This window comes from Hyaena hyaena, unplaced genomic scaffold (assembly GCF_003009895.1).
Source record: "Hyaena hyaena isolate Hyena2069 unplaced genomic scaffold, ASM300989v1 scaffold_860, whole genome shotgun sequence".
NCBI classification, from domain to species: domain Eukaryota; kingdom Metazoa; phylum Chordata; class Mammalia; order Carnivora; family Hyaenidae; genus Hyaena; species Hyaena hyaena.
In genome coordinates, this window is record NW_024081493.1 from 247,695 (window position 1) to 261,490 (window position 13,796).

At 39.8% G+C, this 13,796-nt stretch overlaps 1 protein-coding gene across 1 annotated transcript in view; it reads right to left on the minus strand.

Annotated features, from left to right (window-relative positions):
- The window catches only part of SYNE1 (spectrin repeat containing nuclear envelope protein 1), a 461,288-nt gene that overhangs the window by 73,069 nt on the left and 374,423 nt on the right, over nucleotides 1–13,796 (minus strand). The window contains 6 exon segments of the mRNA XM_039220107.1: nucleotides 947–1,072; nucleotides 4,850–5,044; nucleotides 7,002–7,236; nucleotides 10,117–10,211; nucleotides 12,581–12,728; nucleotides 13,142–13,296. Coding sequence (XP_039076038.1) covers nucleotides 947–1,072; nucleotides 4,850–5,044; nucleotides 7,002–7,236; nucleotides 10,117–10,211; nucleotides 12,581–12,728; nucleotides 13,142–13,296 — 954 coding nt within the window.

Sequence of the window (13,796 nt, forward strand, 5' to 3'; positions counted from 1 at the left end):
ACTGAAGAAAAATTTTTATGTCCACACTTTTCATGATTTTAAGACTTTAAAAAAAAAATCATTCTTTCTTTAATGCTTATGAGTTCTTAGCCAGAGTGAAGCAGAGAACTTCTGCTTAAAGTCCAAATCATTTCAGTAGGTGTGAAGTTTTAAACGGTATTACTCTAGAGTAGTAATTTGCAAATGACTGAGGAATGCAAAGACATGTATTATTCGGGAGAGAAAAAGCATTTGTAAAGGCAGTTTTTACTACATCTGCACATTGCTCAGCAGAGAACTGCTATCCAAACACTTCACTTGACTAGATGAGTATGAATGGAACAAATCCTACAGCCACTAAATCACCCTGGTCTCTGTGAGCTCATGATGCAGGGAGTGGTCTGTATCAGCTCCTGATTTGTTTCCAACTGAGACTTGACATGTTGATCTTGATCTTCAAGTGGTCAAGGCCCTGAGTAACTAAATGACTGTGTGTCTCTGTGCAGTGACTGAGATCAGCTACCCACAGCTCCCAATTTCCTTATAGAAGAGTCTGGAGGTCAGGCTGTTCCTTTGAGGGCCACTGTCTGCAGAATTTCCAGGCTGCCTAGCCTCGCTCTTCTTTCTGTAAACTAGACTATTCTGCTGGAACAACTCCCCAGTGTAGATGCTTTAAAAAGACTGTGTTTATTGCCCTTGACCCAGCTTTTAAATATCTTTTAATGCTGTGTCTTCCATGTTTGTTTACTTTCTCAAGAAAATCTACAAACTAGCCTTATAATTTCGTCAGCTGCAATAAATCAACAACCAGGTTTCACCCAAGTTGCCTGCCCTAATGCAATACCCTAGGAACCTGCATCTACATGTAGACGGCGACAGCAGTTTGACAGAATTACGCTTTGAGAGGCAACATTACAGCCGAAGCACACAGGTAAGTGACGGCTAAAAACTCAGTCCAGTAATTCACCTTGCAACGCATCTGCTCTGCGTGGAGCTCTTCGTGGTGATCTGGCAGGGGTGGGGACAATTTCTTTTTGAAGGTTCGCAGTTTCTCCAGAGAATCAGCGATTCCATTCTCACATTTTTCCCAGTCCTATAATGGGAGGAGAAAGAAAGTTCATGGCTTTTTTTTTCTTTTAGGAAAGTGGAACGAAAGTCAAGCACTGTCCTTAATCCCAGAGGAACACTAAAGACGCCCTGATGAATAACATGCAAGGGAGTCTGCATCCATTTTCAGGCAGGCAGCATCAGAGAGCCGAGTTCTACCCATACTCTATGTCATGGTAAGCAGGTAGTATGCGTATGCCTCAGTTTTCCCTATGAAAATCGGCATACAAACTCGATGATTGTTGGAGGGTGAGAGGCAGCAGTGGGTGTGAATGCACCAAATAAAATGCCCAGAATATCACGGGTACTCAAAAATGTTCTCTGAACTTGAATCAATCTGCAGAGGTTAAGATAATAATCGTATTTTGCCCCTCTCCTAGGCCCACCCATGATGTGTCTCCACTACCTCAAATGCCCAAAAAGGATAAAAAAATATGGAATCTCTTTCAGGATGAAATGTGTTTGAATAAGAAAAGTGAGATGAAACGTAAAAATAATATAACCTGGACTCTGATTCAATTCATTGCATGACTAGTATGAGGCACATCAATTTGAACTGTTACAGAAGTGGAAACGCACAACTCCAAAAGGCTGGCATTTGGTGCACCTTTACCTTGATCATGCTAAACATAGGTCACAAAGGGTTGAGTATAACACATAAAACAGAAACAATCAGGGGCGCCTGGGTGGCTCAGGCAGTTAAGCGTCCGACTTCAGCTCAGGGCATGATCTCACAGTTCGTGAGTTCGAAGCCCTGCATTGGGCTCTGTGTTGACAGTTCGGAGCCTGGAGCCTGCTTTGGATTCTGTGTCTCCCTCTCTCTCTGCCTCTCCCCCACTTCTACTCTATCTCTTTCTCGAAAATAAACATTAAAAAACAAATAAAAACAGAAATAATCAGTAAATGGAAGAAGAGAGATAAGGCAAAACTTAAAAAATATACATCTAGTATGTCAAATACTAACGACTGCTCTGAAGAAGAGTATCGCAAGGTAAGTGGTAGAGGGTGGCAGTGTGCAGTGGGGTAGATCGGTAGATCTGTACAGAGTGACAAAGAAAATACACATTACGTGGTTATATTTCAGATGATTACACACCAAACTGGTAACAGTGGTTACTTCTCGTGGTGGTATAGGGAGAATTTCATTTTTCATTCTACATACTTCAATTATTACTTGAATTTTTTTCAGACACATGTATTTCTTTCTTTATTAAAAAAAGTGAAAAAAAAATTATTAAAGGAACCATAATGGAGGAGCCTTGATTCTTCATAGCATTCGATCTACAAGTTAACTCCTATCTGGTGTCTCAGAGACAGCTCAAATTAAATTCATCTAAACAAATCTCCTTAATTTTGCCTACTACCTCCCATTTCTGCCTCTCCCTTCGTGGTACCTCCCACCCCCATGTCCAGTGGCCACTCCCCACAACTTAAATTACTGAGCTCCAAAGGAAGACAACTAGACTTACTTTTAGTAGTAAGCATGGTACCTCTTCCCTCACATTATCTTTTCCTTCGTCACCAGTCTTTTCCTGTCTGGGCTCTTTCTATCTTGTCTCCCGATGCTTTGTTTTTAGCACAGCGGCCCATAAGTGCTATGAGCACACCTGTCTTCCTTAAGAAGTGCTGACTAAAGTGCCTCCCTACCCAAAAGGTCTTTTGGTTTCTAACCAGACTGAGAATTTGGCCCAAGATTCTCATTTCACTTTTAAATTCCTACAGGGAACTTCCTAGAGTGCATAACCACATTCTCTCTTTTCATTTACCAGAAAAAAAAAACAAAAAACAAAAACACAAACTGTCTGTCTTGGACAGATCTGTTCCAATTCCCCTCCGTTAAAGTATCTCTGTGTTCCCAGGCTGCAGTGAGTTCATTACTGCTAAGCATAGTGAGATCTTCTCACTAAATTGAGCAGCATTCTCAATTTCCTCCTCATACAGCCTGAAACCTATCCGCATGCTATCGATTAATGTTCACTGATCTAAAAGAGAAAGGGTCAGTTTCTTATTTTTCCATAATAAAACTAAGAGGCAACAGTGAAGTACGTGAACATATAGGCCATAGAATTATATAATCACTGTATTCCTGCCATATTTACTCAGAGCATTAAATCACGAGCTACAAACATGAAAGCATTATAGCTGTGGTGTGAAGACGCACCAAAAGAAAGAAAATGACATTAACATTAGAATTTAGCCTCATAAATTCCTTCTTAGGCAAATGGGTCCTAATGGATGATTTAAAATAAATCAACTTAAAAAATAAAATAAAATCAACTTTAACAAGAGAAGAATAAGGATTCCCCTTTCCAAGGATGGCTTAAATTCTGAAGCTATAACCCAGTCTTTTTGCTACATGAATTACAAGGGAATAACAAGATGGCATGGTATGCAATCATCTGTCAAAGCGGACGTCTTACACACCAACAAACAGATTGGCAAGAAAAGCAAATACAGTGACTCAGCCATTCCGCCTTATTAAAGTCTCGGGAATGCGTCCAAAAATCACATTGCAAATAAAGAAAAATATAGGATTAACATGATCTCTACAGAATGAGTTACAATGTTTTTAATCCTTTCCTGAGAGCAAAAAAGAAGAAAAAAGAATCAGGCGTATTGTATTACTGATGAATTATGCTGTGTGCAAATAATAGTTCTTTATCAAATGTTCAGTGGTATTTTTGACAGAGTGTTTCTGACACAGAAGGTAATATGTTATTAAATAAAACTCAATAGAATAAACCCGATGGGTGTGCCTACTTAGTATTGCAAAAGCAAAAATTGTGTTCCATTCACTTTGGTTATTACCTGTGATCCAAAAAAGTGGCGGGCCAAATTTAATAGATAATTTTGTTAAAGTGTTGGTGATTATCAACATATACAAAACTTTACTCTTCAGCTCTGTTCACTTTTTGATATGATAATGATACCAACAATGATAATTACCATAGTTTATTGAATGACCAAATGTGCAGGTACCGTGCCACATGGTTTAATTTCATTATATCATTAAATCCTCAAAATGCCCTGTGCAGGAAACTGAGGCTTAGATAGGTTGAGTTAACCAGGTTATTTGGTTTATTATGGTTTTAACTTGGATTTATCTGAGTCAAGGCCATGCCCTTTTTCCAGTGCGTATATAATTATGTGTTGTATATGGTATGGGCAAGTGAGGGGGGAGAAGAGTGGACTGTGGCAGATCCGGATAAATCTACGTCTCCCTGAACTTACAGTGTGATCAGTATGCTCTCTGTATCCAAATAAGGGTTCATATACCTCCTGAATTTTATCTCATAGCAACATGCTTGGATAAATTAAGATGAAATCAAGAGTATCTTGGATAGGTTTTTCTTGCTATAAAATAAATGATATCAATCTTAAAAACCACTTTAGAGTCTTAGATCAGGGAGTGGAATCTACGCCTTGCATTCCTGTTTGGATTTATAAAGTCATCACATGGTTCTTGGCTTAGCACCGACTATTAATCAGAATTCATGGCTTGGACAGTCTTATAAGACTTCAAACTCCTTAGCAAGGGGATTTTTCTGCAAGACAAAGTGCTGAAAATTAGGAAACTTCTCCAGTTCATGCGAGACAGGACAAAGTCTTAAATAAGACACTGGGCATCAAAAACCTGCAGGGCGTGACTTAGCGACCTTTGCATTATCTGAGTTGAAACGCTAACAACAGGAGGAAACGGCTCCACTGCTTGCGTGGCTTTTTAAACTGCATCACGCCTCTAGGAGGAGAGAGACCAACTTACTTTCAACAAGAAGGACAGCTTTTTCTTCTGTTCCTCCAGACGCCCGCTGGCCAATCTCCACTTCTCCTGGATATCCGTGAGTTCAGCTTGCAGGGCGGCCTCGGCCCCGCTGTCCGCCGACAGCAGCAGCTGCTTGCCAGCCTCCACCGTCAGGATGTAGCTGCCTTGTTGTCGCAGGAACACTTTTTCTTTGAACTGAAAGGAACCGCTGCTTTTTACTTTCTCGTTCTTGTCTTCACCATTTCCCCATTACCAGGATGTTTTAAATGACCCTATAGGTTTTTATACTAGCATGGCCTCCTGAACCAGCAAGCGTTTATTGAGAGGGTACTCGGGGCGTGAATGAGGCAATGTATACACACGAGTGAGGATGCGGCAGGGAGAGGCTAAGTTTCTGTCCCCAAATTAAGTACAATCACAATGCAATATGAAAACTCTCCTAGGAGACTGATGCATAGGGAACACACTGCTATGCATTTTGTAAGTTTTACTATGATCCTTTTATTTCTTCTGCAGAAAACAATTGCGATGTCTGTTGATACAAACAACCCATTCCAAGAAAGCCCAGTGCTCAAATATCTAACCCATGTGGATGCAAGAGAGGCTTCTTCAAAGGGAAAAGGCTTCATGAGTCGTGGAGACCTATGAACACGACTAGATTAAGAAGGACCTGGTGTGAGGAGGGCCAGGGGCCAGTCAGAACAATCCTCCACCCAGAGAAATAAAGATGGGAAAATTTGCTATGTGAGATAAAGATGATGGATTCAGGACCCTGGATGTAGTTTTCAGGGGGCTGGAATGCAGTATGCATGTGACAGAGAGGCAGAAGAAGACGCAACACCACACTTGCAAAGGCACTTTTCTTTTTAACAGTGAAAGTGACCGAGATCTACAAGGGAATATTAAGCAGGGAAGTGGTGTTTGGAGTAAAACACTCTGCAGTAGAGTAGAAGATGGAATGGCAGGTGAGCATATATTGGATATACTAACAGGTTAGAAAGCTATCACATCTGGGGGCGCCTGGGTGGCTCAGTCAGTTAAGTGTCAGACTTTGACCTAGGTAATGATCTCGCTGTTCCGGAGTTCGAGCCCTGCATCCAGCTCTGTGCTAATAGCTCAGAGCCTGGAGCCTGTTTCAGATTCTGGGTCTCCCTCTCTCTCTCTCTGCCCCTCCCTCATTTGCACTCTGTCTCGGTCTCAAAAATAAATAAACATTTAAAAAAAGAGAAAGATATTGTCTGTGTAGGTAAGATATCATGAGCATCTCTAAAGCAGTGGCAGTGGAGATGGAAATATATTAGATATGGGAAGGGAGAGAGAAATAATATAGCTCTAGGGCACCTCTCAGGGTCCTAAGTGATGGAAGGATTAGCCCTGATGACATTTCCTTGAGCTGGGGATGTGGGAAATGGATTGCTGGAGAACAGCTGGTCCAGAGATCACAGGCTCTGCTGGAAGGTGGGTGTATACTAGGTCTGTATGCACACGTATATAATCCAAAAGGCAGTTGAATATACAAGTTGAAAACTCAGGAGGTAGACAGCACTGGAAGATACCACGCTGGCTCTTCTCCGCTGGCAGCAGGCCGACAAAGCCATGTGGGGATGAGGTCTCCCAGAGAAGCGAGGAGAAAGGAAGCAGAGGACAGTGACCTCCAAAGCAAAAGGAGACCATGAAACATACTGGGAAGCACTGATAAGACAACTAGGAGGTGTCTGTCTAAGGGGCTGGAGTCCCCAGTTCCCAGAGAGATGAAAGTAAGGAGCCAGACCAGGAACGGACAAAGAGCCCAGACAGGATTGAGCCCCGGAATACTTAAGTTACACATTTACACGGCTTGTGAGTATAATCCCGGCAAAGTGTCCCTTTCCTGGCCACTGCCATTGCCTCCATGCTGGGGGTTAGTGAGCTGCGGGGAGGCACTGGTGTGGGAAGTAGAGAGGGTCTGTGAGCAGCTGGGCCCGAGTAGACTGTCATCCTTACACACGGGCTTTGTAACGCAATCGTTACTGTGTGTTCCTGTTGACACTTGGGAACAATATTTGTCCTCATTCCAGGGTCACTCCAGAATCCTTGTGGAGAACTGAGACAAGGGTAAAGCATGCAGTGGAGACATAGAAGAGGTTTCAAATCCGTGTGTTTTGCACCTTACCTGCACTTCATCAAAGAGGGTCCTTGCCTGTTGCAGGGGTATCGGGACACTTCCGAGAGCACTCACGGGCAGATAGGACACTTCAACCAACCATTTACGAAGCTTTTCTGCCATCTCCCTGTACCGCTGCCACTGGCGAATCTGACTGTCGATGATGCCCCTCCTCTGCTGGGCCCTGCGAATCACTCCCTGCCACTGGTTGCTGAGGAGTGTCAATTTCAGGTTGAATTCATCCCTGGTGTGGGAATAATTACATAGGGAGGAAACAGTGTTACCCTGGATGCATTTACATAATCAGCTACTTCTACGTGCAATGTATATGCTTGACCATAAGCCCTGAGGAGTGAGTTAGGGCAGAGGTTTTCAAATATCATTCAAGGATCTGGGTCTATTTCACGTAAAATTTAAAATTTATAACAGTCAAACTATTGGTTTTTGCAAACAGTGAGTATTTTCATGTCTCAGCACAGGTTACAGGTGTATCTGTAGCATCGCTGTCATTGATTCTCTGAGTACACGAGAGGTGGGGAGCGTTGGGTAGTGATGCAGTGGGGGTGGCCCCAAACCCTAAAAGTATGTGGCAGGAGGCAACATCTCGTTTGTGCTACAGTGGGAGAAAATGAGGACCAAAACTTACTTATAAACCTGTCTTTAGCCAGAATTATAAGCCACTTGGGATGAACAATGCTGGGTGATTTCAGCAAGAATCATAAGTCACTTCAATAAAATCATGTGATTTAAAAACACTTCTTTAAAACTGTACTTAAACTCTCTGTATCCTCTCACAATAAACAGTCCTAATCTTTAGCAAATTATCCCACATATGAATCTACGTCGTCCCTTCTACATGTTAAGCCTATTTCACTGTGTTCTCAGAAAAATGAAAACAATCTTGTCATCATTGTCTGTATGAAGGTTGTCCATATACTTAAAGATAGTAACTTTTATTTAAGTGTTCTTAATTTCGGGCTACATAATCACAGATCTTTTAGTCTGTCCTTCCTACACCTGTGTTTTCGACCTTTAAAAAATGCTGGTAGTTCTTTATGAAGTTTTAATCTGTGGCTCTAGAACTGATTTGTCCTATGTCAAATAGAATGAGTTTCTCTGTAGATTAGAGCATTATTCACCTTTTAATACGAATGTGTAACATCACTTTTTTTTTTTCTCTATCACGTTAGTTTTGGTGTCTTCCCTCCCACATACTATTTTCTCCTTGAGGGCGGCTTCCTCTCTGAGCTGGCCTCACTGTTCTGGACCCCTCCATTCCGGACACCTCCTATTATCTAGGCCCACCGTAAACTTTCGACTTGTAACCAAATGTGTTACTGGTGCTTCTTGCTTCTGAAAGGAAATTCTGATATTAATAGTCTAATTGCAGTAGTTGTGATGAATCAGGTTCATGAAACTCTCCCCTAGAAGTTACAAGCTTCTTTCATCTCTGAGAACATTTAACTCCAGGACCTGAGAATATCCTGCAACATGAAAAGTGCCCCGCACGTGACTTTGGAGCCCTTGTTCTCAACAGTCCTGAGCCTTCTGTCAGTGTGAGGAAGTACTTATCACAGGACACTGTTCCTGTGGCTGAACTTGAACTCTCAACACAAAATTCATAAATGAACTTTTAAAACCTAATACATTTGTAATCTGGGGCTTTCATGCTCTAATAGGAATTTTTTTTTCCTTGCAACTTTAGGAATTATCCTCGGTCCGACCCTCTCACTTTCCTCTTTTTGGTGTTTCTCCTTAACTGTTAACATTTACAGTTTAATAGATGATGGCTTGTACATGAATTTTAAACTTTGTTTTACTTACTCGCGTAAACTTTTATAATACTGTTACAGAGTTGATCAAGGAAGGCTAAAGCAAAGAATAAGTTAATTCCATTTGAATTTGTTTTATTTTGAAGGCCTTAATTTCTCAGCACACTTCATGTTTAGGCCTGGCTTACTTTGAATAGAATAAATATGGATTCAGCAGTTTTGTATCCTTAGAATAAATACCTAGTAGTTCAATTGCTAGGTTGTGATGAGTCACAGTGTTCCCCTCTTGAAACCAACAGCATACTGTATGTTAACTAACTTGAATTTAAATAAATAAGTTTTTTTTTCAAATAACATTTTTAAAAAGGAAGAAATATGGCTTCACATTTTGTTGTTCCAAGCTTAACCATGAAAATCTTTCATGTTACTGCCAAAGAAATATCCACTCAAAACTGAAATTGCTTCCAAAACATTAAGAAATAAAAAAAACCTCTTAATAAAAACAATGATTTATGTTTTTTTTTTTGGAAAAAAACACCAAGTTAATTCTGGGCCTTAATGTGAGAAAGATGTTTTTATGTAATAAATGGGGTTTACACTCCAATATCATCAAATAAAGTATATGGAATAGACTAGCTATTGTTCTAGGAAATGTAAACACAGCATGAAATTGTCAATTCATATACCAGAAGTCAAAAGATGAGCTAGATTTTACCTCTTTACTTTTAATAAAGAGGTAATCTGCTAAGGAAATGAAGCGGAAGCAAGATTTCCATTTGCGTGTCCTCTGACCTAAGGCAGCAAACCATTTTCAAACCTGGAATTACCCTGATATGGTAAAGCTGTCTGGTCCTGACTAGAAACCAGATACACGATTTTGTGGCTACTTAGCTGATTGACCTTGGTCACATCAGTTCACATTTCTGGGTCTCAAGTTTTCATCTATAAGTAAGAGAGATAATCTAGTGATCTCTCTGCTCCCTTGAGGAGTACAATTTCTGTAGCTGCATGAGACTATTAGAAGCATCTGTTTATGAACCATTGATATATCATTGATACAATTTGTTCTCATCTATTCATTAATTCCAGTCTGCAGCAGAGGTCTGGAGAAGGTTGGCTAGGTGATTTCCAATTACTCTACGTCCTTTATATAATATAATAGCAGTTCTTAAAGAAGATTCAATACTCACTCATTTTCGAGATTCAGACAAGCCTCTCCTTCAATTACTGAGGGTCCACTACAGTACAATTGCCTTAGGAAGATTAGATACATGCCCTCTAATTTGATCATTAAAAAGAAAATGACTATTTCACTGGAAACTTTCTTCATAATAATATATCAAGGATCCTACCTGTCATCAACTTGACCTTGTTCTAGAAGACGCTGCCCATCAATAATGATCGAGTGCAAAATCTGCTGACGACTGAACATCTCTGCTTGAAACAACTATTATTTGAAAAACAGAAAAAGATACTTTAGAGTTCCCAATTTTAGTGACCAGTTTTCTGGTAACTTTCCAAAATTTCTGGTTTTAGTAAAGCTTTGAAAAATATTTCCAGTTGAATCAGGATGAAATCCTGCAGTATAGAAATAATGTATTTTTAAACAACCAATTAAGATATACTTAAAGTTTCATTTTTGTTCAGTAAAACTAAGTGACTAAAAGTAGAATTATATTTCGCTTCTTTCAAAATCACCCAATCATATTAAGTGTTAATACATAATTTGTATTGTTTTTTTTTTCAGATAGGGAATAGCTTAAGATCTTTTAGAAAGTTTTAAAGATTTTAAAATCCCACATTTTTTAACTCACTGTTTTTTTTATTTAATTTGTTAATAAAATTATTTCACTACCAAAAAATTCAACAGAAAGTTTTTTGAATTATTTCCACTGTTTTTAAAACAAATTAATTGAGATATAATTCATATACCTTATAATTCACCTATTTAGAGTATATAATTTAAGGACTTTTATTATGTTCCCAGAGTTGGACACATACCAACATCATCAATTTTAGACCATTTTCGTTACCCTAAAAAGAACTCCACACTCAGCAATCACTCTCCATTTCTTCCCAGTCCATGAGAACTAGGTAATCACTAGCCTATTTTCTGTCTCTACGGATTTGCCTACTTTGGATATTTCATGTAAAAAGCATCATGCCTGTCTTTTATGACTGGCTTCTTTCCACTTAGCATAAAGTTTTCAAGGTTGATCCATGTGAAGTGTGTATCATCACCACATTCCTTTTTATTGCTGAATACTATCCCCCACATTTTATCTATTCATTCATCAGCTGATAGATACGTGTTGTTCTCCCTTGTGGGCTACTCTAAATAACACTGATATGAACGATATTCTTGCATAAGTTTTTGTGGACACAGCTGTTCATTTCTCTTGGGTATCAAGCTAAGAGTAGGATTGTTGGGTCATATGGTAACTCTGTTTAATATTTTGAGGAACTCTCCAGTTGTTTTCCAAAGCAGCTTCACCATTTTACACCCCCACTGGTAATGTATGAGAGTTCCAATTTCTACATAACCCTCATCAACACATGCTGTCTTCACCATCATAGTCATTATAGTGGGTACAAAGTGATATCTCACTTCAGTTTTGATTGTCTTTTATCTCATTGTAAGTCACCTTGACAAAAATGGACTTAAAAATACCTTCCACATTTAAAAATTCTCTATTTTTAAAATTTAAGTGAAATGTTTTAAAATTAGTTTCACTTTTTTTTTGAGAGAGAGAGAGAGCAAGAGCACACAAACTGGGGAGATGGGCAGAGGGGGAGAGAGAGAGAGAAAGAGAGAGAGAGAGAGAGAGAGAGAGAGAGAGAGAGAGAATCTTAAGCAGGTTCCACACTGAGTGTGGAGTCCAATGCAGGGCTTAATCTCATGACTGTGAGATCATGACCTGAGGCAAAATCAAGAGTTCAATGCTCAACCGACTGAGCCACCCAAGCGCCCCTAGTTTCATTCTCTTTATAGTTCTGCATTAAGCTTTCCTCTGCTTTTAGGTAAATCCTATCTCTCCATTTGCATATATTTCATAAATACATGGGACAATTCACTTATACAAGGAAACCAAATTAATTTGCTTTTTGTACCCAGTTCTCTCTTCAGTGTTTCTTAAGAAATAATTATAATACAACTTGACCAAGAGGTACACATGGAGATATTTGGTATCGATATGCTTTTTACAGAACACACGATTTTCACTTATCAAACACTTGAGATCAAGGCATAATCTCTTAATCAACTAGCTTTGGCAATATTAATGTAGGATGTAACTCAGTTCGAAAATTGTCTTTTTGCATTCCTTCCACACACACCCCAGTCCCTCTTCCCAACCCCTACCCCCTGTAAGTAGACTTTTACCACAATTCTGGCAGTATACATTGCAGCATATTGAAGCCTGACACATTTTTTAAAATGTTTTTTTTTTTTTTTTTAATTTATCTCTGAGAGGGAGAGAGACAGCGTGAGCAGGGGAGGGTCAGAAAGAGAGGGAGACGCAGAATCCAAAACAGGCTCCAGGCTCTGAGCTGTCAGCACAGAGCCTGACACGGGATTCAAACCCACGAACAGTGAGATCATGACCTGAGCCGAAGTCGGACACTTAACCGACTGAGCCACCCAGGAGCCCCAGAAGCCTGACATGTTTTTAAAGCCAACAATGAAAGCAAAGAACCGGACCACATTTTTGTAATTAAGGTATGAAAACTTCAAGCTTAAGAGATATCACCACATGATACATCGCTTGAACTCCTCCACGTGGCGCTGTTACCCGAAAACCTACTGGCATCACCTACCTCATGTGCTCTCTGCTGCTCCAAAAGGTGCTGATAATTGCCTGAAATCTCTACTGCTAACTTTTGTTCCGTTTGAACCAGGAACTCCATCCATGTTTCACATTTTTCCAAGAAAGTCTGATGTTGTAGCAAAAATGACTGCAACTTACTGACAGACCAAAGGAAAAAGAATATGATTATATTTTTGTTCTTATATTGTTAGTATATAAAACTAGATTACATGAAGATTCTCTGCCTCCCCTTTTAAGCTGACTACCACAAAGTTTTTACATCAAGTAATAAAATTTAAAAAAAAGAATAAAAGCATAAAATGGTAAGTTTTAAAAATGATAAAATTATGTATGTATCTTTAATATGTTCTTATATGAGCTTTTAAAAATTTTTTTGTTCAAGCAATTTTTAGTACATTAAGCATGGGACACCACTTCACTGAATTTTCTCCTTCTGGATCAAAGTCTGTGAGTATCACTAGAAAGACATAGAACTTACAGACGTACACAAGCCATGCACTTATTTCTACTGATATATCAGAGTGGCCAACCCATCTCTTGGTTACTCTACCTGAATCTCTCTGTAGTCTGAGAGGAGATGAGAGACCAGTGCCGATTGAGATTTTGTATCCTTTTGATTTCTTTATCATTCAGGGGTAGCCTATAGCCAAGTTCATTTAGACGGTCTAAATCTGGGGCCATGCTGCTGAATTTTAACATCTGTCCCTGAAAGCAAGATTTAAAAGCCAAGTTAGCACTATGGTCAGAAAAGGCAAGGTTTTTTTTTCTTTTAAGTTTTTTTAAATGTTATTTATTCTTGAGAGAGAGAGAGAGAGAGAGAGAGAGAGAGAGCAAGCAAGCATGAGACGGGGAGGGGCAAAGAGAGGGAGAGACAGAATCCGATGCAGGCTCCAGGCTCTGAGCTGTCAGCACAGAGCCCAGTGTGGGGCTTGAATTCACAAACCATGGAATCATGACCTGAGCTGAAGTCTGACAGTTAACCGACTGAGCCACCCAGGCGCCCCAAGGCAAAGTTCTTTCACACTTCACACTGGACTTCCGGACCTCTGATTTCCGGAAGAAGATAGTCTTTGGTCTCCTATGCATTTCTAGGCCACTTACTTATAAATTCCAGAGCTGTAAATAAAAAAGAGCTGCATTTCCTAGTCTGTTTCCAGTGCTCCTGCTGCAATCGCTTTTACAGCTACTTAACTAGCTTTCATTGA